The following is a 26,391-nucleotide window of genomic DNA, read 5'->3' on the forward strand; positions in this document are numbered from 1 at the left end:
TGAGTGTCTCCAGCTATTTCTGTCTCTCTCTCTCTCCTTCCCTCGTAACGCAGTTTGCAAGAACAGCAGCCCAGCATGGTCCAGTGGAGACTGACCCCTTTTCCCCAGGACTGGTACCATTACCCCACCATCTGGAATCCACTTCCCCAGCATCACTCACCAGCTGCACGTTCTTCTCCCAAATCGGATTGGACAATGCAGAGGTTCGGACCTTTGAGTTTCTGCTTCTTAACTTGGAGCCGAGCTCCTCCCACTGACGATGGAGAAGCTCCTTTCTGTCACTCCTAGTCTGTGTATACCGTGACCACCCAATCCTTCCCCTCCCAACTCCCTCACTCTTCCCTTTCCCACTCCTTCACTATTTACACAGTGAGAGAAATCTCTGGGGTTCCTCTTTACTGGCCGCCAGTCTTTTCTCATTGCACGGCAACCTCGATTATCTGAACCTCAATTATCCAAACATCAATTATCCAAGGTTTGGATTATCTCAACAAGATCTCAAGGTCCCATAAAAACAGCGTTAGACAACTGAGCATTCAGTTATCAGTTAAACGGCATAACGGCGTGCATTGTCAGATAACTGGCACTCAAATTACTGCTTGTTTACGACAGATCAGTTATCCGAATAAACCAAACAAAATACACCCCGCCCTGTCTCGTTTGGATAATCGAGGTTATTCTGGGTTCTTTGCTTCTTGAAAATGTCTTCCCACCTTCTCTCTGAACCTGTGACATACTTGATTGGGCTGGGCCTGTATTCTTGCCAACTGCATTATGAGGAAAGTAGAGAGTGTTTTAAACGAGAGACAGACAAAAATAGCTGGAGAAACTCAGGCGGTCTGATGGCATGTGCAGAGAGAGAAACAATGTTAGTGTTTCAGGTCCAGTCACCCTTCTACAGAATCGTTCTAATGAAGAATCACTGGACCCGAAACGTTAACTCTGCTTTCTCTTTCAACAGATCATGCCAGATCGGCTGAGTTTCTCCAACTACTTCTGTGTTTGTTCAGATTTCCAGCATCCACTGCTCTTTCCTTTCTGTTTAGTTTTGAACTGGGTAGTGGGGACAATAGATCAAATTTGAAAATATGTGACAAAGAGTCGAGCCAAGACCACAGAGAAAGGTCTGAAGAACAATACCGAGTCTGAATCGAAGAGTCAGCGAATAAAGAAGACGAGAGTTTAGAAGCAGTGTCAAAGGAGAAGTTGAAAGATTCTGTATCTCAATGTACATAGCATCGGAAATTAAACTGATGGACTGAGAGTTACAGAGTCATAGAGATGTACAGCACGGAAACAGACCCTTCGGTCCAACCCGTCCATGCTGACCAAATATCCCAACCCAATCTAGTCCCACATGCCAGCACCCAGCCCATATCCCTCCAAACCCTTCCTACTCATATACCCATCCAAATGTCTCTTAAATCCTGCAATTGGACCAGCTTCCACCACATCTTCTGACAGCTCATTCCATACACGTACCACCCTCTGCGTGAAAAAGTTGCCCCTTAGGTCTCTTTTATATCGTTCCCCTCTCACCCTAAACCTATGCCCTCTAGTTCTGGACTCCCTTTCAAATAAAAATTAATCAATACAATCTGATAGCCATAACAGGGTGACAGGGATTGTGACCTTAAACTTGAAGGATATGTGACGTTGAGAAAGGAAGGGAAAGTAGGAAAAGGTGGCTGGGTGATCCTGTTAGTTAATGGTGGTGTTAGCACATTTCAAGGGGGCTGGCTCAAGTTCAGGACACAGTATGGGTAGAGATGAGAAACTATAAAGGCAAGAGTTAGCAGTCTTCCTTCAGGGGCTGCCCAGCAGGGTGAGGAATCAAGAAAAAAATAATTCCAGCTTGTCAGAAAGGCATGGCGATAATCATGGGAGATTTTTACCGATATAGTCACTGGAAACGTCAGGTAACGAGATGGTTTTTTGGGATAGTTCCTTCGAACAGTATTCTGGAGCCAATCAGAAAGCAGGCTAAACTAGATCTGCTGTGACACAATGAGGGAGGATGAGTTAATGATTTCCGACTTTAGGGGCCCAGGTAGCAGCAACCATAACAAGATTGAATTTTATTTTTATTGAATTCAAATTTCACCATCTGCCCAAGTGGGATTTGAACCCAGGTCCCACAACATCATGCTAGTCTCTGGATTAAGGGACTAGCGATAATACCACTCAGCCATCACCCCCCAACCCACCCTGTCCCAAAATTCAATTTTACCCTCAGTTTGAGGAATAGAGAAACGGTTAAGGCATTTAACAGCGTGAAACAAAGAAGCTAAAGTGAATTGGCAAACTAGGTTAAAAGATAGGTCAGGAGAAAGTGAGGACTGCAGACGCTGGAGATCAGAGCTGAAAATGTGTTGCTGGAAAAGCGCAGCAGGTCAGGCAGCATCCCAAGGAGCAGGAGAATTGACGTTCCTGAAAAAGGGCTCATGCCCGAAACGTGGATTCTCCTGTTCCTTGGATGCTGCCTGACCTGCTGCGCTTTTCCAGCAACACATTTTCAGTAAAATATAGGTCAGCATAGATGTGGAGCCATTCGATTAAACATATATTTCAGAACACACAATAGGTACACTGCAAAGTGCAAGAAAAATTCCAAAGGACAGACCCACTGTCTGTAGTTAACTAGAAACATTAACGGTCACATCAAACTAAAAGACATAAAACACAACTGCACAAAGACACGGTTTGCAGCTGTACAGGACATTGGTTAGGCCACTGTTGGAATATTGTGTGCAATTCTGATCTCCTTCCTATCGGAAAGATATTGTGAAACTTGAAAGGGTTCAGAAAAGATTTACAAGGATGTTGCCAGGGTTGGAGGATTTGAGCTACAGGGAGAGGCTGAACAGGCTGGGGCTGTTTTCCCTGGAGCGTCGGAGGCTGAGGGGTGACCTTATAGAGGTTTACAAAATTATGAGGGGCATGGATAGGATAAATAGACAAAGTCTTTTCCCTGGGGTTGGGGAGTCCAGAACTAGAGGGCATAGGTTTTGGGGAAATATATAAAAGAGATCTAAGGGGCAACTTTTTCACGCAGAGGGTGGTACGTGTATGGAATGAGCTGCCAGAAGATGTGGTGGAGGCTGGTACAATTACAACATTTAAGAGGCATTTGGATGGGTATATGAATAGGACCCAATATACCAATCCCTACAGCGGACAGCTGAAACTGACAACCGGAAGCGGCAGGGACAGGCCACTATAAACACCGGAGGAAATATCAAAGAAGCGCTTCACAGGAGGCTCCCAAGCACTGATGATGGCGCCTAGCCAGGGGACGAAACGTTTGCAACAAAAACTTCCAGCTCGGCGAACAGAACCACAACAACGAGCACCCGAGCTACAAATCTTCGCACAAACTTTGGGCCCTCTACTTTTCGTCATTTATATAAATGATTTGGATGCGAGCATAAGAGATACAGTTAGTAAGTTTACAGATGACACCAAAATTGGAGGTGTAGTGGACAGCGAAGAAGGTTACCTCAGATTACAACAGGATCTGGACCAGACGGGCCAATGGGCTGAGGAGTGGCAGATGGAGTTTAATTTAGATAAATGTGAGGTGCTGCATTTTGGAAAAGCAAATCAAGACAGGACTTATACACTTAATGGTAAGGTCCTGGGGAGTGTTGCTGAACAAAGAGACCTTGGAGTGCAGGTTCATAGCTCCTTGAAAGTGGAGTCACAGGTAGATAGGATAGTGAAAAAGGCATTTGGTATGCTTTCCTTTATTGGTCATTCCATTGTGTACAGGAGTTGGGAGGTCATGTTGCAGGTATAGAGGACATATGTGAAGACAATTTTGGAATATTGCATGTAATTCTGATCTCCCTACTATAGGAAGGATGTTGTGAAAGTTGGAAGGGTTCAGAAAAGATTTACAAGGATGTTGCCAGGGTTGGTGGATTTGAGCTACAGGGAGAGGCTGAACAGGGTGGGGCTGTTTTCCCTGGAGTGTCAGAGGCTGAGGGGTGACCTTATAGAAGTTTATAAAATTATGAGGCGCATGGATAGGGTAAATAGACAAAATCTCTTTCTTGGTGTGTGGGAGTCCAGAACTAGAGAGCATAGGTTTAGGGTGAAGGGAAAGATTTAAAAGGGACCTAAGGGACAACTTTTTCACACAGAGGGTGGTGCAGGTGTGGAATGAGCTGCCAGAGGAAGTGGTGGAGACTGGTACAATTACAACATTTAAAAGGCACCTTGATGGGGACATGAGTAGGAAGAGTTTGGAGGGAAATGGGGAAAATGCTGGCAAACAGGACTAGATTAGGTTAAGATATCTGGTCGGCATGGACGAGTTGGACAGAAGGGTCTGTTTCCACGCTGTACAGCTCGATGACCTGAACATAAGGGAAACAGCTGATGAATTAAACAGGTAACTGACCTCGCCAAGTGAATGCCCACTTTCCTCGAGTTAATGAAAAAAAACTGGAGAAAATCCCAAAAGAAATGAGGAAATGGACGAGTGGGAGGAACTCAGGGAAATCAGCAGGGAAGTGGTTTTGGGTAAGTTGTTGGAGCTGTGGCTGACAAGGTACCTGGTCCTAATGGACATCAATCTAGGAACTTACAATATAGCTCACGAGATCATTTATGGTCTTAATTTTTCAACAGTGCATGGATTTGGGCAAGGTCCTATTAGATTGAAAGTTTGTGCATTTAACATCTTTAATCAAACAGAAGAACTAGGAAGCAGGAATTACAGGACAGTTAGCTTCACATCTGTCACAGGAAAAATATTAAAAACTATTATTAATAACATTATGTAAATGCAATTCGATAAGTTGAAGATAATTGGGCAGAGTCAACACAGTTTGGTGAAATAGGAATCAGGTTTGACTGATCTGTTAGAGCTTTGTTTTGGGGAGGTAATATGCGCTGCGCATAAAATAAATGCTCTTTGGGAGAGCCAGTATAGACAAGGTGGGCTGAAAGGCCTATTTCTTTGTTAAAGGAAGTCTCTGATTCTGTGACTGTGTGGTTCAGGCTGACCCAGAACCTGGTCAGTTGGATGATGCTCCCCTCCCTACTCGACATTGTCCTTTGCTGCTTGACCTCTCACTGTTGGATTTGAAGCTGTGTTGATTTTCCAAAGACTCCAGTTGGGTTTGGTCCCACCTTCAGGCGAGATGTTGAGGGACAGTGATAGACTCAGGTGTTGTTTTATCTCTTTCCTCTGGCTTTATCTCAGACAGACAGACAGGCAGAGAGACATAGAGAGAGAGACAGAAAGACACACAAAGAGAAAGAGAAAGAGAGAGAGACACACACAGAGAGATATATAGATAGATAGAGAGAGATAAAGAAAGACAGACTCACTGTCTCACTCACACGAGCTCTCTCCAGGCGCGCACCTTTAATTGCTCACCTGAGGCGCGACCCCGATTGGTGCGCGTGCGCAGACAGGTAGCAGCCGGGTGCGCGTGTGCGCGGGACCGCGCCTCTCTCTTCAAACATGAACCCGCGAAGCTGCTGTTTTCCTACAAATGGTAACCTGCCCTGGGACTGACCAGGGGCTGCACCGGCCTGGCCTGGGACTGACCAGGGGCTGCACTGGCCTGGCCTGGGACTGACCAGGGGCTGCACTGCACTGGCCTGGCCTGGGACTGACCAGGGGCTGCACTGCACTGGCCTGGCCTGGAACTGACCAGGGGCTGCACTGGCCTGGCCTGGAACTGACCAGGGGCTGCACTGGCCTGGCCTGGAACTGACCAGGGGCTGCACTGGCCTGGAACTGACCAGGGGCTGCACTGGCCTGGCCTGGAACTGACCAGGGGCTGCACTGGCCTGGCCTGAGAATTTCCAGGTCTAGGTGCTGAGGGTATATCTCCCAATCTACAACATTTCATGTTTGGATTATAGTGTCTTACTGTTAATCTTTTAAAAGCTTGTTTTGGGAATTGTGTGCAGCTGTTGCTGATGTGACTGGTGGGAACTTAAATTTACTTATTCAACAGAGTCAAGGAGAAGGGGACTCTTCAACTTGAAAGAATTTGATGGAGTTTTAATTAAATGAGACATTTGAGGGCCAGTGCTTACTTGGAGAAGTAATTCACTTTTGGAACACATATGAAGAAGGTTCTGTGGAACCCCATCGCATAAATGTGGATTGTTAAAGCTGTGACCATTAAGGGTGGGTGGGGGATAGCAGAGGCATCCAAAGGGGAGTTTGGTGAATTGTGCTGTCATTGAATGTTTGGGAGGAGGGTGAGCCAATACTGAGTATCATTGCATTAGGCACCTGTGAGATGTGCCTTGCCCCTCCCCATCTCCAGAACCTTCCCCAGCCTCTGCCCCTGTCTAATTCCATTGCCCCCCCCATCCCCCATCCCCCATCAGTAGTTGCAGAGGCCCCAAACTCTGGCTTTGCCCCACCTCACTCCTTCATCTCTCGGTCTCTCTCCATTTGAATTCACCTTAAAACATTTCTCCTTGTGTCTTTCTCTGGCTCACTGCTGCAGAATACATTGGGGTGTTTTACCCTAATAGTGGTACATGTAGGTAAATGTTTTCCATTTTAATTTTTTGTATTAATTATTTTGATATTTGGCAAGGGGAGTGGGAATATCAAAGGGAAATGCTTAGAATTGTCAGGTTGTTGGTTGTAATCTTTAATTGTTCCAATACCTACTCTATTTGATGGCTCATTTAATGAAATACATTCTCCAAAGGTGAAACCTGAAGCTCATTACTTCCATTCCATCTTTTACAGAGTTTGACCCACTTGGGGTGTCCCAAGGTTGAAGGATTGCCAGCTGTTGCTATGGAGATGACCGAAGACTTGCACAGTGACACGGAGTCAGATTGTGACCACGAGGTAGGAATGTGTTGTGTCTCAGCCTCAGTCTGTTGTTGTAGCCTCCGGCGCCCATAGCCGAATACAGAGAAAGTATTGTGAGGTATATTGACACACTGACATGGAATGTCGCATTGAAAAGGGAGTTTAACTTCAGATTAAATATGGTGGAATAAACCGTTGGGTTTGATGAAATGCAGTTCATGAGTTCTCCTCCCAGCTCTCTGTTCTGGCTGAGCTGGGAGCTGCAAGGGAAGAGCTTGCATTTTGCTAACACCTCTTTAACATCCTTTGCAACAACTCTGAACTATTCACTGCTGGAATTTTGAGAAATGCAGCAGTCACTTTGCACGTGGCAGGATCCCATAGGCAGGCCTGTGCAGTAGCTGGATGTACAGCAGGGAAACGGACCCTTCGGTCTAACCCGTCCTAGCCGACCAGATATCCCAACCCAATCGAGTCCCACCTGCCAGCACCCGGCCCATATCTCTCCAAACCCTTCCTATTCATATACCCATCCTAATGCCTCTTAAATGTTGCAATTGTACCAGCCTCCACCACTTCCTCTGGCAGCTCATTCCATACACGTACCACCCTCTGTGTGAAAAAGTTGCCCCTTAGGTCCCTTTTATATCTTTCCCCTCTCACCCTAAACCTATGCCCTCTAGCTCTGGACGGCCCCGCCCCAGGGAAAAGACTTTGCCTATTTATCCTATCCATGCCCCTCATAATTTTGTAAACCTCTATAAGGTCACCCCTCAGCCTCCGACGCTCCAGGGAAAACAGCCCCAGCCTGTTCAGCCTCTCCCTATAGCTCAGATCCTCCAACTCTGGCAACATCCTTGTAAATCTTTTCTGAACCCTTTCAAAGTTTCAGAACATCTTTCCGATAGGGAGGAGACCAGAATTGCACGCAATATTCCAACAGTGGCCTAACCAATGTCCTGTATAGCTGCAACATGACCTCCCAACTCCTGTACTCAATACTCTGACCAATAAAGGAAAGCATACCAAACACCACCTTCACTATCCTATCTACCTGCGACTCCACTTTCAAGGACATATGAACCTGCACTCCAAGGTCTCTTTGTTCAGCAACACTCCCTAGGACCTTACCATTAAGTGTATAAGTCCTGCTAAGATTTGCTTTCCCAAAATGTAGCACCTCACCTTTATCTGAATTAAACTCCATCTGCCACTTCTCAGCCCATTGGCCCATCTGATCAAGATCCTGTTGTAATCTGAGGTAACCCTCTTTGCTGTCCACTACACCTCCGATTTTGGTGTCATCTGCAAACTTACTAACTGTACCTCTTATGCTCGCATCCAAATCATTTATGTAAGTGACAAAACGTAGAGGACCCAGCACCGATCCTTGTGTCACTCCACTGGTCACAGGCCTCCAGTCTGAAAAACAACCCTCCACCACCACCCTCTGTCTTCTACCTTTGAGCCAGTTCTGTATCCAAATGGCTAGTTCTCCCTGTATTCCATGAGATCTAACCTTGCTAATCAGTCTCCCATTGGGAACCTTGTCGAACGCCTTACTGAAGTCCATATAGATCACATCTACTGCTCTGTCCTCATCAATCCTCTTTGTTACTTCTTCAAAAAACTCAATCACGTTTGAGAGACATGATTTCCCATGCACAAAGCCATGTTGACTATTCCTAATCAGTCCTTGCCTTTCCAAATACGTGTACATCCAGTCACTCAGGATTCCCTCCAACAACTTGCCCACCACCGAGGTCAGGCTCACTGGTCTATAGTTCCCTGGCTTGTCTATACTGCCCTTCTTAAACAGTGGTACTATGTTAGCCAACCTCCAGTCTTCTGGCACCTCACCTGTGACTATTGATGATACAAATATCTCAGTAAGAGACCCAGCAATCACTTCCCTCGCTTCCCACAGAATTCTAAGGGGAATTTATCCACTTTTATGCATTTCAAGACATCCAGCACTTCCTCCTCTGTAATATGGACATTTTTCAAGATGTCCCCATTTATTTCCCTACATTCTATATCTTCCATGGCCTTTTCCACCGTAAATACTGATGCAAAATACTCTTAGTATCTCCCCTATCTCCTGTGGCTCCATACAAAGGCTGCCTTGCTGATCTTTGAGGGGCCCTATTCTCTCCCGAGTTACTCTTTTGTCTTAATGTATTTGTAAAAACCCTTTAGATTCTCCTTAACTCTATTTGTCAAAGCTATCTCATGTCCCCGTTTTGCCCTCCTGATTTCCCTCTTAAGTATACTCCTACTTTCTTTATACTCTTCTAAGGATTCACTCGATCGATCCTGTCTATACCCAACATAGTTAAAAATCACACAACACCAGGTTATAGTCCAACAGGTTTAATTGGAGGCACTAGCTTTCGGAGTGACGCTCCATCATCAGGTGATTGTGGCGAGCTCAATCCTAAAACACAGAATTTATAGCAAAAATTTACAGTGTGAGGTAACTGAAATTATACATTGAAAAATTGATTGTCTGTTAAGCCTTTCATCTGTTAGAATACAGTGATAGTTTCACTTCTTTCATGTGTAAATCACAAAACCCTGTTTTTTAAAGTTGCATTCTCGGGTTAGCTGTTCACGATGGTGATAGCTAGACAATATGTTGAAGGTGTTAGCCCCCTGTGTTCTCTGTCTATGACCTGATGTTTAGATTGATTCTAATCTAAAAAGTGAGATAACAGAGTTTTACATAAATTCATGCAGTTTTTGAGCAAAGTACAATGTAACCCTGCAAGTACAAATTCATCCCACAAAATATATGTGTGTATGTGGGTCTTTGTCTGTGTGTGTGTGTGTCTGTCTGTCTTGGTTGGGGGTTGTGAGTGTGAGAAAGTGTATGTATGTATGTGTGTGTGTAGTGAGTGCAGAGTGTCTTAAGTCTGTGAGGGGGTGCATGTGTGGGAGTGTGTGTGTCTATAAGGGTGTGTGTGGGTGTCTGTGTGTGCATCTGTGTGTACGTGTATGTGTGTACAGAAGTGCCTGTGTGTGTGTGTGTGTGTGTGTGTAGGAGTATCTGTGTGTGTGTGTGTGTGTAGTGCAATGGTGGTCACCTGTAATGTGACATGAACCCAAGGTCCCGGTTGAGGCCCTCCCGATGGGTACTGAACCTAGCTATCAGCCTCTGCTCAGCCACTTTTCGCTGCTGCCTGTCCCGAAGTCCACCTTGGAGGATGGTCACCCGAAGGTCCGAGGCTGAATGTCCTGGACCACTGAAGTGTTCCCCAACTGGGAGGGAACCCTCCTGTCTGTTGATTGTTGTGCGGTGCCCATTCATCCGTTGTCGTAGCCTTTGCTCGGTTTCCCCAATGTACCATGCCTCAGGGCATCCCTGCCTGCAACGTATAAGATAGACAACGTTGGCTGAGTCACCATGAGTACCTGCCATGTACAAGGTGGGAGGTGTCCCCACATCTATGTCCACATTCTGACATGTCTTGCAGCGTCCACCGTGACAGGGTTGTATGGAGTTGTCCTGAGAGCCGGGCAGTTTGCTACGAACAACGATCTGTTTGAGGTTTGGTGGTTGTTTAAAGGCAAGTAGTGGAGGTGTGGGGAAGGTCTGGGTGAGGTGCTCATCCTCATTGATAATGTGTTGCAGGTCACGAGGAACATGGCGTAGTTTTTCAGCTCCTGGGAAATACTGAACAACGAAGGGTGCCCTGTCAGTTGCAGCACGTGTCTGTCTCCTGAGGAGGTCATTACGGTTCCTTGCTGTGGCACGTCAGAACTGGCGGTCGATGAGTTGGGCATCGTACCCCGTTCTTGTGAGGGGATCCCTGAGTACTTCCAGGTGTCCGTCACGTCCCTCCTTATCTGAGCAGATCCGGTGTACGTGTAGGGCTTGTCCATAGGGAATGGCTGTTTTAATATGTTTTGGGTGGAAGCTGGAGAAGTGTAGCATTGTGAGGTTGTCTGTGGGTTTGCGGTAGAGTGTGGTGCTGAGGTGTCCATCCTTGATGGAGACGCACGTGTCCAAGAATAAGACAAATAGTCGAGAGTAGTCCATGGTGAGTTTGATGGTGGGATGAAACTTGTTGATGTCACTGTGTAGTTTTATCAGTGACTCCTCACCATGGGTCCAGAGGAAGAAAATGTCATCAATGTACCTGGTGCACAATGTTGGTTGGACAACAATCGCACAACACCACACAACAATCAACAGACAGGAGGATTCCCTCCCAGTTGGGGAACACGAACTCCCCACATACGTTCGAGACACCACCCACGCCCTCCACCTCCTCCAAGACTTCCGTTTCCCCGGCCCCCAACGCCTCATCTTCACCATGGATATCCAATCCCTCTACACCTCCATCCGCCATGACCAGGGCCTCCAAGCCCTCCGTTTATTCCTCTCCAGACGTCCCCAACAGTACCCCTCCACCGACACTCTCATTCGTTTGGCCGAACTGGTCCTCACCCTTAACAATTTCTCCTTTGAATCCTCCCACTTCCTCTAGACCAAAGGGGTAGCTATGGGCACACGTATGGGCCCCAGCTATGCCTGTCTCTTTGTTGACTACGTAGAGCAGTTGATCTTGCGTAATTACACCGGCATCACTCCCCAGCTCTTCCTCCGTCACATTGCTGACTGCATTGGCGCCACCTCGTGCTCCTGCGATGAGGTTGAGCAATTCATCGACTTCACGAACACATTCCACCCTGACCTTAAATTTACCTGGACCATCTCTGACACCTCCCTCCCCTTCCTGGACCTCTCCATCTCCATCAGTGACGACTGACTTGACACTGACATTTTTTACAAACCCACCGACTCCCACAGCTACCTGGATTACACCTCTTCCCACCATACCTCTTGCAAAAATGCCATCCCGTATTCCCAATTCCTCCGCCTCCACCGTATCTGCTCCCAGGAGGACCAGTTCCACCATAGAACACACCAGATGGCCTCCTTCTTTAGAGACTGCAATTTCCCTTCCCACGTGGTTAAAGATGCCCTCCAACGCATCTCGTCCACATCCTGCACCTCTGCCCTCAGACCCCACCCCTCCAACCGTAACAAGGACAGAACGCCCCTGGTGCTCACCTTCCACCCTACCAACCTCCGCATAAACCAAATCATCCGCCGACATTTCCGCCACCTCCAAACAGACCCCACCACCAGGGATATATCTCCCTCCCCACCCCTTTCCGCCTTCCGCAAAGACCGTTCCCTCTGTGACTACCTGGTCAGGTCCACGCCCCCCTACGACCCACCCTCCCATCCTGGCACTTTCCCCTGCCACCGCAGGAACTGTAAAACCTGTGCCCACACCTCCTCCCTCACCTCCATCCAAGGCCATAAAGGAGCTTTCCATATCCATCAAAATTTTACCTGCACATCCACTAATATCATTTATTGTATCCGTTGCTCCCGATGTGGTCTCCTCTACATTGGGGAGACTGGGCGCCTCCTAGCAGGGCGCTTTAGGGAACATCTCCGGGACACCCGCACCCGCCCTGTGGCCCAAAATTTCAACTCCCCCCTCCCACTCTGCCGAGGACATGGAGGTGCTGGGCCTCCTTCACCGCCGCTCCCTCGCCACCAGACGCCTGGAGGAAGAACGCCTCATCTTCTGCCTCGGAACACTTCAACCCCAGGGCATCAATGTGGACTTCAACAGTTTCCTCATTTCCCCTTCCCCCACCTCACCCTAGTTCCAAACTTCCAGCTCAGCACTGTCCCCATGACTTGTCCGGACTTGTCCTACCTGCCTATCTCCTTTTCCACCTATCCACTCCCCCCTCCCCCCACCCCCAACCTATCACCTTCATCTCCTCCCCCACTAACCTATTGTACTCTATGCTACTCTCTCCCCACCCCCACCCTCCCCCGGCTTATCTCTCCACGCTTCAGGCTCTCTGCCTTTATTCCTGATGAAGGGCTTTTGCCCGAACTGCTGTGTTCTTCCAGCACCATTGATCCAGAATCTGGTTTCCAGCATCTGCAGTCATTGTTTTTACCATGAACACTTCAGTGGTCCAGGACATTCAGCCTCGGACCTTCGGGTGACCATCCTCCAAAGCGGACTTCGGGACAGGCAGCAGAGGAAAGTGGGCGAGCAGAGGCTGATAGCTAAGTTCAGTACCCATAGGGAGGGCCTCAACTGGGACCTTGGGTTCATGTCACATTACAGGTGATCACCATTGCACTACACACACACACACACACACTCTCACATACACACGGACACAGGTACACACAGACACCCACACACACCCTTATAGACACATACACTCCCACACATGCACCCCCTCACAGACTTAAGACACTCTGCACTCACTACACACACACACACACACACACACACACACACTTTCTCATACTCTCAGCCCCCACCCCACACACTCTCACACACAGACAAAGACCCACATGCACACATATATTTTGTGGGTGAATTTGTACTTGCAGGGTTACATTGTACTTTGCGCAAAAACTGCATGAATTTATGTAAAACTCTGTTATCTCACTTTTTAGATTAGAATCAATCCAAACATCAGGTCATAGACAGAGAACACAGGGGGCTAACACCTTCAACATATTGTCTAGCTATCACCATTGTTAACAGCTAACCCGAATGCAACTTTAAAAAAAAGGTTTTGTGATTTACACATGAAAGAAATGAAACTATTCTAACAATCAATTTTTCAATGTATAATTTCAGTTACATCACACTGTAAATTTTTGCTATAAATTCTGTTACGATCGAGCCCTCCACTACCACCTGATGAAGGAACAGTGCTCCGAAAGCTAGTGCCTTCAATTAAACCTGTTGGACTATAACCTGGTGTTGTGTGATTTTTAACTTTGTACACCCCAGTCCAACATCGGCATCTCCGAATCATACCTGACATATGCTTCCTTCTTTTTCTTAACCAAACTCTCAATTTCTTTAGTCATCCAGCAGTCCCTATACCTACAAGCCTTCCCTTTCACCCTGACAGGAATATACTTTCTCTGGACTCTTGTTATCTCATTTCTGAAGGCTTCCCATTTTCCAGCTGTCCCTTTACCTGCGAACATCTGCCCCCAATCAGCTTTTGAAAATTCTTGCCTAATACCGTCAAAGTTGGCCTTTCTCCGATTTAGAACTTCAACTTTTAGACCTGGTCTATCTTTATCCATCACTATTTTAATATAGGCCAGAGAACATCGCCACAATGCATGTGCACACATCCTCTCACCTCTTTGCCCCTCCCCCCACCAAAAACCACCTCTTTACAAAACAAAGTGCCTCTATTTCTTTGAATGTTAGCACAGGAGCCTTAATAAGCTCCTGAAGACATGTTACTGCACTGATCACACCTTGTATTTGTGTCCTGTGGTGGGGCTTGAACCCATGACCTTCTGACTGAAATGGAAGTATTACTGACCCCAGATGGGAAATACAGTCTGGTAAGACCTTTTATCCAGTTTCTTTCTTTTCCATGCTCGGACCAGACCTTGGGAATGTTAACGATGGAAGTTCCAATGACAGGCACCGAGGTTAGAGAATACCCTACAGGTATTCTGACCACCTTGTACTGTCCGTCAGTCGGGACTCTCTGTACTGAGGTTTCAGGCACTATCTTGCTGCATTATATAGCAACTGGGAAAGGGGTGGATTGTGTTTCTATGTAACGGCCAGAGATGGTGGCAGGGAGGGGCAATATTGACTTGTGTCACAGTCTGTGCTCACTCTGCGCTTCTGAGTGAGACATGTGATAAAAGTATGAGGGAGGGAAAATATTATTTGCCTCTTCAACAAAAGGAAGAAAGTGCCTTTTGGAATAGCTGTTCGTTGCTTTCGGGCGGCACGGTGGCACAGTGGTTAGCACTGCTGTCTCACAGCGCCAGAGACCCGGGTTCAATTCCCACCTCAGGCGACTGTGCAAACTCCACACAGACATTCTCCCCGTGTCTGCGTGGGTTTCCTCCGGGTGCTCCGGTTTCCTCCCACAGTCCAAAGATGTGCAGGGTCAGGTGAATTGGCCATGCTAAATTGCCCCTAGTGTTAGGTAAGGGGTAAATGTAGGGGTACGGGTGGGTTGCGCTTCGGCGGGTCGGTGTGGACTTGTTGGGCCGAAGGGCCTGTTTCCACACTGTAATGTAATCTAATCTAATCTAATCTAAAAGTTGACGTTAATTTTGCAACTAAATTTGTTGCATCTCTGGCTGCTCTAGGTGTGGAGATATAGATATCATTCAGAATCCTGGCAATGAGCAAGCAATGTTTTTGTGTCTTTGTTCTGTCCTTCAGTTGCTATCTCGTGTCCTCTGCTTTCCGGGCTAATCCACATCTTCCTGGAACAGCATTAGAAATAGTTTTCCATGTTAATATTGATCCTTTCTGAAAGGAAATTAATTACGGCTAAGCATCAAATACAAAAGATCGATTTGTGTTTCTTTTCCCCCTCTCTTCCCTTCCTGTTTCCAATGAAAATTTGGAGGAAGGAGGTTTAACTAATTATGTGGGATTAAAGCTTTCATGCTTTGAGGTTAATTTTAAACTTTTGGTGTTAATTCAATTTTTTTCATGTGTTGGAGTTTAAGATTGAAGGGGTGGGAGATCAGACCCTGGCTATTGGAGGGAAGGTCTCTGATTTCGTGAAATGTCATCATCATCCACATCCATTTCCACCACCTCTAGTGAGATGTCACCACCACATATGTATTCCCCTCCCTTATGGAACGCTGACAGGGTAAGGACCATTTCCTCCAGGACATCCTGAATACTCCTCCTTCACTCCCGACATCCCCACAGCCTCATGGTACCCTCTCCTGCAATCTCAGAAGGTGTAACTTCCAGCCCATTTACTACTTCCCTCCCCACCATTCAGTACACCCCAGACACACCCTGCGGGTAAACAAGGGTTTACTTTCACTCCCCTCAATCTAACCTACTGTGTGCGCTGACCACAATGCGGTCTCCTCTACACAGCGCAGACTGGGTAATTGCTTCACTGAACACCTATATTCTGTTCGCAAAAAGACTCTGAGCTTCCAGCTGCCTGCCAGTTCAACACACCTCCATTCCTGATGAAGGGCTTTTACTCGAAACGTCGATTCTCCTGCTCCTCGGATGCTGCCTGACCAGCACCACTCTGATCTAATCTCTGGTTTCCAGTATCTGCAGTCCTCACTTTTGCCGAGTTCACCACCCCACCCTATTCCCTGGCCAACACTTCTGTCTCAGTCTTAGTGCAGTGCTCCAGTGAAGCTCAGCGTAAGCTGGGAGAACAGCTCCTCATTTTTCCACTTGGAAGCCCTGCAGCCCTCTGGACTTTGATTGAGTTCAGCCATTTTCGGGCTAGATCACCTTTCACTTGCTTTCCTCCCACTCCTACACACCAGGTCTTGTTGTCAAATCAGCTGCTCCCATACACAACCCATTGTTAAAGACCCCGTTAGCAGTTATTCATTCCCCCAGACTGACCTTTAATCATTCCTTTATCCAACTGTTGTTCCCCTTCCTTGGGCTCTCTCCCCATCTATTGTTTCCGCACCCACCTTCTGCTACCCTATCTTCTGTACAAAAACCCTCCTTTCCCAAGTTGCCATCAGTTCTGAGGAAGGGTCACCAGACCCAAAACGTTAACTCTGATTTCTCTCCACAGAAGCTGCCAAGACCTGCTGAGCTTTTCCAGCCATTTCCTGTTTTGGTTTCGGATTTCCAGCAGTTTCTTTCGGGATTTTTTTTTCTCTGTCGGGTGAAACTCTCATGTTGGGGGGGGGGAGGGGGGAGTGGCAGCAGACTTTACTCTGACCGACAAATGAGGAACCTCCCTGGAGAGGCTGTGATGAACTCTGGGAATCCTGGAACCACCTGAAGGGCCTTGGGTTGTCGAGGAGAGATTCCAGCATTTCGTGGATGAGAAGAGGCTGGAAACAGAAAGGCAGGGAAGGGACAGGAAAGGTTAACAAGTGACACCTTTCCAGAGGATCTGGCCAAGTTTTGACAGAGCGAGTGAAGCTGTTCCCATTGAGGCCCAATAACTATGACTCCTGGATTCTGAGCGAATGGCGATAGAGCTCGAGAGGAGTTGAGTATTTTTGCTGGGAGTTGGGATTGGGAATGCTGCACCTGAGAAGTGGTGGAAAGGGATTTGCTCCCAAGCTGGAGGAGTCGGTGAGGCTGAGGAGACATGACTCCTTCAAAGGGACAGCAGAGGCAGGACTGACTCTGTGGCCTTCTCCTGGGCTGTATGTTTCTGTTTCAGGCGTCTGGGGTTGTGTTTCTGATGGAGCGAGCAGGAGTTACTGTCTCACTCCGTCACCTCGTCCTCCTCACTGGGCCAGAGGTGGGTCAGCAGCTGTGTCTGGTGTCCTGGCTAAGGATCCCGCCATCAACGTCCCAAAACACTCTGGGATCCCGCTGTGCAGCAATGGTTGCTGTGCATCCTACATTTTAAATGTGTTCATTAGAGGTTCAGGGAATTTGAAAGTGTTCCCAAGCTTGTGTGTGTGAGTGAACGAAGCTGACGTTAGTGTTGGAGCCATCAATGTTCTTGACCTGGAATACCTCCTGCTGATGCTTTCTGTACTCCTGCAGAGCCCAGCTGCTCCCTCCACACAGACAGGCTCCTGTGACTTCCACTTTGATGCTGTGGTATTTGACATTCTCATGGTGACTCCAGAAGAATTTGCAGTGAGTAGAACATGAAGTGGGCTGTGGCGGGGTGGGGGGGATGGATAGCGGGCAGTAAGTTGGGGGTCTTGGTTGTATAATGGTGCCTGGAGCCATGAGCTGTGAGATCGTGAAGCTGCAGAGAATGAATTTGAACTTCAGTGTCTCAAATTCACCCAGAGGTGGTACTGAATATCATGGGAGCAATAGGTTGCCGATTTCACTCCGAGTCTGTGCTCCCCTCTGGCTGTAGCTCATTTCAAATGAACACTGATCAACATCCAGTGAACTCCCCAGTGGACATTCCCAAGAATATCTGAGAGGGGGGTCAGGATTACCTGCAGTGAATCTGTCCCTCACCCCCCCCCCCCTCAGGTTCAGGGCCCGAGGACTCTGTCAGGCCCAGGGAGACAATCCTGGAGAGTAGGCAGGGGGCCAGAGGGAGAACAGTTGGAGGGAGGTGACAGGATTGGGGGCACGCTCTTCCTGGGAGAAAGGGGTCTGTTTGTAGAAAGAGAGTGAAGGACGGTTTCAGAGCCCCAGTGGGAAAACCCCACCCAGATTCATGGATGACAGGTTTTATAAGTGTCTGACCTGGTCATTGAGCTTGAGTTTGGATTTCTGTCGCACCTTCCACAGCTACAGGATCTGTTCACCACCCTTGAAGGTGGTCGTGGTTGTTGGAAGTCAGTCACCTCCGCTCCATGAGTGCCTCAGGCCAGTGTCCTGGGCCCAACCATCTTCAGCTGCTTCATCAATGGCCTTCCCTCCATAAAGTCAGAAGTGGAGATGTTCACCGATCATTGCACAATGTTCACCACCGTTCACAGCTCCTCAGATACTGCAACGGTCCATGTTAAAGTGTGACAGGATCTGGACAATATCTAGGTTTGACCTAACAACTAGCAAGTAACATTGGCACCACCCAATGCCAGGCAGCATCTGCTGTCAAGACCAGTCCCTGAGTGAGAGTCCCCAGTTCACAATAAATCTAGATGGGATAGTTCCAGAATAGTTAAATCCCAGGTGAGGAGGGATGCAGTGTTCCCCTTCTTTTCTCAACCCCCCCCCCTCAGATTATTGCAACAAAGTTAATGTATAAAAGAACCCCTTCCCTTGTGGATACCGTTTTTCAAGTCCAAATATATTGATATTTTAAAAGGGACCAAATAAGCCAGGCTATTTTGAATGAAAGAGAGTGAGAGTTTATTAGCTACTGTGCAGTATTCCCTCCGTGCTGTATCGGAGTATCAGCCTGGGTCAGGTATTCTGTTAACTTCTTCACGTTAACTCAATCCTGCAGGGGAGGCTGGAGATGGGGAAAGGGTCACCTTTTGTTTCTGAGCAGTCTGCAGTGAATTGCAGTGAATTGTTCTGCAGGTTGTACGTTGATATTACTCTTAGATATCTCCCCAATCTTTGGACCATGCCTTAACCATATCACAAAACCATCAGCATCTGCTGTCTGTGTTTGCAGAAGAGAAGGTGAAAGGTTTGTGGATTTTGGTTTTGGAAATCTCGGACAGTGTGGCAGGTGAGTCCTGTTCATGGTGAAAGATCAGGTCAGCCTTTCAGTAAGGCCAGTGCGAGTTTCCTTTTAAGAATATATTTTTGTGTGGTTCTTGTTTTACTTGCTTTGGTAATGTAAGTATCTATTAAACCTTTGGCAGTGAATGTCTCACCATAGCATCATAAATTAGTACAGCACTGAAGGAGGCCACTTGGCCCATCAGCTCTGTACTGGCACTTTTGAAAAGTCTAGCTTGTCGCAACCTCCTGTTTATATTCCTGTAGAGGATGAGTTAGGGATGGACCATACATTCTGGCCCAGCCGGAGACGACACCATCCTGTGAATGAATAAAAAAAAAACTGATCTGGAAGAGCAGATTGTGAAATAGGGTGTTCTTATTTGTCGGTGAAATAATTCTGTTCAATTTTCTATCCTGAGCTTTGACTGATCCTGAATGTTCTATTGCAGAGTCAAATCACCCAACTTGACATTCCAATCTTCAGAGCCATTCAACTCCAGGTAGGATCTGGGCTGGAGGTGGGATTCGGGGGGGGGGGAGGGGGGTGGTGGGGGGTGGGGGGTGGGGGGGTGGGGGGGAGTGGGGGAGTGGGATTGGGGACATAGAGAGGGGTGAGAGAGAGAGAGAGAGAGAGAGAGAGACGCACAAGGGTCAGGGATTCAGGCCGGTGGAGGTGAGAAGGGCTGGCTTTGGGTGGATGGGATAAGTACTTCAGGCGTGGAAGGGGTAGAGGAGGGGAATGGGAAAGTGGGAACTGACTGTGGGGATAGAGAAGCTCAGCTGAGGGGTAGGAGTCTGGGTCAGGGGAGAGGACTAGCTAGCCATGTGCTGAAATGGTGCAGAACTGAGGCTACCCTCGCTGTCAACATGACCATCTTTCACAAAAGGATTTTCTGATGGGACTTGAACATGGTTGACATGGCTAGTGTTGGTTGTTCATCATTTAGTTCTCCTGGAGAAGGCCATCAGACATAAGAGCAGGAGTAGACTATTTGACCCATTGAGCCTGTCCCACCATTCATGGCGGATCTGATAGTCCTCAACTGCACTTTCCCACAACCCTTGATTCCCTTCCTGATTAAAAAACCTGTCCATCCTGTCCATCAACCTATTTTATTACCCAGCCTCAACAGCCCCTGCAGTTTAAAAATAAAACACATAGATTCACTTCCCTCTGAGTAGAGATTCCTCCTCATCTTTGCCTTAAATGTATGACTCCTCATTCTGAGCTTTATTCTCTCTGGTCCATGACTCTCGCACAAGGGCAAACACCCTCTCTGCCTCTATCCTACCAAATCTCGGAAACTCTCTGTTTCAATGAGGTCACCTCCCATTTTCCAAAACTCCAGTGAGTACAAACCCCACCTACTCAACTTCCCATCAGGAAATCCCTTGCTGCATCCCTGGGATCAGCCAAGTGGACGTTCTCTGGATTGCCTGCAAGACCAGCCTATCGTTCCTTTGATAAGGGGCCCAACACTGTTGACCATGTTCCAGGTGTGGTCTTGTATAGTTTGAAAATAGCTCCCAATTTTTAGACTCCATTCCCTTTGAGATAAATGCCAACATTTCATTGGCCTTCCCTCTAGCTGCTGACCTTGGACACTAACTACTTCCTATGGTGATTGGAAGGTGGGAGTGAGCTGCCTTCTTGACCCGCTGCAGTCCATGTGCTGTAGGTAGACCCACAATGCCCTTAGAGAAGGAATTCCAGGATTTTGGCCCAGTGAGACTGAAGGAATGGAAATATATTTCCCAATCAGGCTGGTGAGTGACTCAGAGGGGAACTTGCAGAAACCCAAGTCTCTGCTGCCCTTGTCCTTCTAGATGGTGGTGGGTGTGGGCTTGGAAGATGCTGTCCCTGGAGCCTTGGTGAACTTCTGCGATGTGTCTTGTAGATGGTACAGGCTGCTGTGACTGGGTGTTGGTGATGTCTGTGTCTCCCTCGATCACTGTTGTGAACTTGTGGAGCCTCTGGAATGTTGGATGGCTTCAGGAATTGGAGGTACCTGTTGCTGAGTGACCAGAAGGACAAGCAGTGCCCCTCTTTACTCTGGGGAGCAGCCTCTCTAGGTTAGTCAGTGTGGGGTTGTGATGAGACTGCTCTATGTCACTAAGTTGCTGTTTCGGGTCCTACAGTGGTGCATTCCTGGATTAACCAGCTAGTTCTGACAGGTGGAGATGTGAATAATCTCCACCTGGAAAATTATTTTGTTTTTATTTTTTCACACAACAATTTTCCTCTTTCTCACTGTAATATGATTATTGCTCTGCTTTGGTGGCTGTTGGCTCCTGGATTTTAATATCTTTGAGATAATGTGAAGGTTTTTTCCTCGGGTAGTGACCCTGACAATTCGAAGGCTTTGCTCAGTCATCGGCCTCCGAAACCATCCAAATAGTGCTGCTGTTGGTTTAATTGCATATTTGCATGTATCTATGGTAACCTGCGTTAATTATACCTTACTGGGTGACCAAGTTCAAACTAAATGGGATGGTTTTAGTACAATGGCTTCATGTCAAATTGAATAAAGTCATCTCAAGTTCAAATCTCTCCACGATATTGGTGCCTCAGTGCGACCTCTGTAATCTCCTGAATTCGGGCCGACAGCCGTCCAACTCTGTCCTGCTCCGTGAAACCCATTTCCTTCAGTCCTAGTGACGGTGCTGCCAAGTTCCAGAACCATGAGCTTTGCAATTCCCTCCCCGAGTCTCTTGCTCTTTCCTCATCACAGAATGCTCCTTCAAACCCCCACCATCCAGCCTGGCTTGTTGGTTGCCTGTCCATGATATCTCCTCCTGTGACTCAGCGCTGGGTTTCATTTGACAGCCCTCCTGTCAAGGTTTTCAGTGTGGCGCCACACAAGTGCAGAAGGTAGTTGCCTGAGTTTAGCCAAAAGTGTGGGAGTGAGAGTCATGCACAAAGGAAGGGGACCATGAGGTCTCCCACTGTCTGTACCCCCTCCCACATGTCCTGCACACACCACCTCCCGCCCCCCCCCCCCCCCCCCCCCCTCCGTCCACCCCGTCACTGCCCCCTGCTTTTTTCCGGAACCTTCTTTGGTCTCCCCTCCCCACCAGCCCAGAGGCAGAGTCCCAGTGTTCCAGTTTGTGTGTGTTCTTTGGTCTTTTGAAAATAACTTTACTTGGCTCCAATTGTAGATTAGCTTCATTGTTTTCAAATTTCCCTGTTATCCCACATCGCGATCATCACGTTCACCCTGGATTCCTGTGTTCTGCTCCACCTGCCTGCTGTCTTGTCTCTGTCTGTCCACCCGCCTGCCTGGCTGTTGGTCAGGAGCGCGTCCACCCGCCTGCCTGGCTGTTGGTCAGGAGCGCGTCCACCCGCCTGCCTGGCTGTTGGTCAGGAGCGCGTCCACCCGCCTGCCTGGCTGTTGGTCAGGAGCGCGTCCACCCGCCTGCCTGGCTGTTGGTCAGGAGCGCGTCCACCCGCCTGCCTGGCTGTTGGTCAGGAGCGCGTCCACCCGCCTGCCTGGCTGTTGGTCAGGAGCGCGTCCACCCGCCTGCCTGGCTGTTGGTCAGGAGCGCGTCCACCCGCCTGCCTGGCTGTTGGTCAGGAGCGCGTCCACCCGCCTGCCTGGCTGTTGGTCAGGAGCGCGTCCACCCGCCTGCCTGGCTGTTGGTCAGGAGCGCGTCCACCCGGCTGTTGGTCAGGAGCGCGTCCACCCGGCTGCTGGTCAGGAGCGCGTCCACCCGGCTGTTGGTCAGGAGCGCGTCCACCCGCCTGCCTTGTCAACATAAAGAGACAGACACTTAGAAAATAAAATCCCAATCAGACAACTTCACCACCTCCTGCAGTTAGGCGACAAATTTTGCTTGAATGTCACATTTTAAGAGTTCACCGTGCCAGCAACTTCATCTCCTTGTTACAGCATCGGTTTCTGTTCATACAGACAGTATTTTTTTGTTTTGAGTTAATTGTTGCTGCTTCATGTTTAACAGCCTTTAAAATAAGGTGTAGTTGTTTGAAGTGACAGTGAGAGGCTGGCAATCCAGATGTTCGCGTTTAATACCCTGCTGCTGCAGAAATTAAGGCAAAACAGCAAACAACACAAAATGGGTGCGAACTGAACTAAAAATTGCAAATCCCCGGATTGAGAATTCCTGAGTTTTGAACACCGGTTTCTCTGTGATGGGGTGGGACTGAAGCTGGTGTTGCTGCATCTGTATCTGGAGTGCCCCCCAACCCCAGTATTGGACAAATGGAAACTCTGAGATTGTGGTTTACTGAGCTGGGAGATTCTTGGAATTCACTCTACCCCCCCCTTCCCCCACTGACTCTTTCTCCTCCCCACCCCCATAACCACCCGATGGGAGTTTTGAGGGCTGTGACTTCAGATTCCATTGAGACAGTGTTCAATATTTTGATTGTGAATGAACAACTACATGAGGTACCACCTGGTTTATAGAACTTTGGTCTGTGTCTGTCTCCCCATCTATCCACTCCCCCACTCCCTCACAGCAGCCTGACTGGGGCCCAGTCTGAGGGATGGATGCAAGGTTTTGTCCCTCTGTCTGGGGCAGGTCAAGGTCAGTCCCAATGCGTCAACTGTCTCTGTGTAAGGTCCTGTCCAAGCACTGTACCTAACGGGACTGGTTCCCATAGCAGCTCTGTAGCAGAGACACATGATCCAACAAGGGGCTGTGCATGTGGCTGCTTTGATAGATTCCTTTTAAGATGCAGTCTTGTTTTTATTACCTTGCCAAGCAACTGAAACACCGTTTGGAGCTGGTTCCCACTCACCCAGCTCCTGGTTATTTGGGAACTGTGAATTCAGAAATTATTGCCTAACCCTCCCAGATTCTGGGCAGTAGCTCTTGCTGGTTAATTGTATCTTTTACAATCCATGTTGCTGTCATATATGGTCTTTCTGGGTAAATGGTTTCCCTCAGCAACTTGTATTCAGACTTGATTGGTTAAACAACAGCAAATCACTGTGGATGGGGAGAGCCAGAACAGCATTGTGAAGTGTTGGGAAAACTCAGCAGGTCTGGCAGTATTTGTGGGGAGGGAGAGCGAGAGAGAGTGTGTTAATGTTTTGAGTCCACTGCGATTCTTCTTTGAGACTGCTATTGGTTCGGTGTTTCTGTTGGGGCTTGTCTGAATCTTTCCCTACACCGTGATAGCTGAATGTAGCCAGGTGTGTGCTTAGAATTTAAAATGGTCGCTGTAATGTTCAACTCCCTCCGTGGCCTCACCTCCTGACCCTCTGTAAGTTCCTGCAACCCTGGACAGAACAATACAGCACAGGAACAGGCCCTTCGACCCATCAAGCCAACGCTGATTCTGACCCTTGTTTAGACCCACTACTTATTGCCCATAAGTGGTTTCTATCCCCCGTTTGCCTCCTGTTCTACCAAGATACACCTTAAATGTTGCTAGCATGCCTGCTTCCCCCACCTCCACTGACAGTGTGTTCCAGGCACCCACCACCCTCTGTGTGAATCATTTTCCCTGCACTTCTCCCCTAACCTTTCCCCTTCTCACCTTGAATCTCTGCCCTCTTGTAATTGACCTTTCCACCCTGGGGGGGAAATAAACCCTCTGACTATCCACCCGATCTAAGGCTCTCATAATTTTGTAAACTTCTATCAGGTCACCCCTCAGCCTCCATTTTTCCAGTGAAAACAATCCAAGTTAATCCAACCTTTCCTCATAGCCAAAACCCTCCAGACTCGGCAACAACCTGGCAAACCTTCTGGGCACCCTCTCCAAAATATCCCCTTCCTTCTGGTAATGTGGTGACCAGAACTGCATGCAGTATTCCAAATGTGGCCTATCTAAAGTTTTATACAGCTGCAACATAACTTGCTAACTTTGATATTGGATGTCCCGCCAATGAAAGCATTCATGCTGTGTGCCTTCCTGACCACCTTATCCACCTGAGTTGCTACTTTCAGGGATTGTGGACCTGTACACCTCATTCCTTCTGTATGTCAACTCTCCTGAGGGTTCTGTCATTTATTGTATAATTTACACCTAAATTTGACTTTCCAAAATGCATCACTTTGCATTTGTCCTGATTAAACTCCATCTGTTATTTCTCTGTCCACATCTATAATCTATCTATATCCCGCTGTGGTGCATGTTGTGGAATGAGCTGCCAGAGGAAGTGACAGAGGCATCTACAATGACAACATTTAAAAAACAGGTCCATGGATGGGTAAGGTTTGGAGGGAGATGGGTCAAATGCAGGCAAATGAGAGCTGGTTCAGTTTTGGAAGTCTGGTTGGCATGGGCGAATTGGACTGGAAGGCCTGTTTTCATGGTGGAGACCTCTGACCTCCGACCTCCTCCTTCATTATGCTGACTTGCCCAAGAATATTCTTCCTAACCTCAGCGTCCCTCAGATCCCCCTCCCCTTGGTGTAAAGTGCTCATTAAGGTTCTCTCCCATTTCCTCTGGCTCCATACCCAACCCCTCTCCTTTATCCTTGAGTGGGTAGACTGGTTTCCCTAGTTACACTCCGGTTTCTAATGTACGTATATAACTCTGCTGACCAAAGACATTTCCCAGCCCCTTGTCGCCGCCCTAACTGCCCATCGCAGCTCCTTCCTACTTTCTGTATATTCTTTAAGGACTGCGTTTGTTTTTAGTTGGTAGACCTTGGGTACACTTATTTCTTTTCTTAAACTCGGCCGATAACGCCCCCGTCATCCCGTGTTCCTGAATCCTGACATTCCTGCCCTTCGTTTTCACAGGAACGTGCCTGTGGTGCAGTCTACTCAACTGGTCTCTAAAATACTCCCACATGTCGGATGTGGGTTTACCCTCAAACAGCTGCTCCCCAATTCACATTCACCAATTCTTTGTCTAATTTGATGTGGAGATGCCGGTGTTGGACGGAGCTGGACCAAGATAAAAATCGCACAACATCAGGTTAGAGTCCAACAGGTTTATTTTCGGAGCAGCGCTCTGAAAGCTAGTGCTTCCCAATAAACGTGTTGGGCTCTAACCTGGGTTGTGATTTCTAACTTTGTCTAACCTGGTCATAGTTGGCCTTAGGCCAGTTTAACACCTTTGTCCAAGGTCTACTCTTGTCTTTATCCATAAATATCTGAAAACTTGTGGAATTATGGTCACTATTCCCAAAATCCTGCCCCACTGAAACTTTGATCACCTGGCCAGTCTCATTTCCCAATAGTACATGCAATCTGGCACACTCCCTCATTGGACTCTCCGTATACTGTTTCGAAAAGCCCTCCTGGACACACCTATCAAACTGCTCCCCATTCGAATCCCCAGCACTGAGGGAGTCCTAGTCAATATGGGGAGGGGGGGGGGGAATGTTAAACTCACCCACCACAACAACCGTGAATCTGAATACACGTGCCTTCCCCTCTTTCCTGCTGAAAGCTGGGAGGTCTATTGTCCAATCCTACCACTGATTGCACCCTTTT

The 26,391-nt window shown here is 47.9% G+C and overlaps 1 protein-coding gene across 1 annotated transcript in view; it reads left to right on the plus strand.

Moving 5' to 3' along the window:
* Positions 1-1,868: 1,868 nt before the first annotated feature.
* The window catches only part of LOC122552295 (ras-specific guanine nucleotide-releasing factor RalGPS1-like), an 83,215-nt gene continuing 58,692 nt past the window's right edge, over positions 1,869-26,391 (plus strand). The window contains exons 1-4 of the mRNA XM_087983172.1: positions 1,869-1,919; positions 6,734-6,838; positions 17,368-17,463; positions 19,422-19,472. Coding sequence (XP_087839298.1) covers positions 1,869-1,919; positions 6,734-6,838; positions 17,368-17,463; positions 19,422-19,472 — 303 coding nt within the window. The remainder of the gene's footprint in view (positions 1,920-6,733; positions 6,839-17,367; positions 17,464-19,421; positions 19,473-26,391) is intronic.

The sequence above is a fragment of the Chiloscyllium plagiosum genome, unplaced genomic scaffold (genome assembly GCF_037043375.1).
Source record: "Chiloscyllium plagiosum isolate Xiang-an unplaced genomic scaffold, Cpla_swu_hap1 HiC_scaffold_45, whole genome shotgun sequence".
Classification (NCBI taxonomy): Eukaryota; Metazoa; Chordata; class Chondrichthyes; order Orectolobiformes; family Hemiscylliidae; genus Chiloscyllium; species Chiloscyllium plagiosum.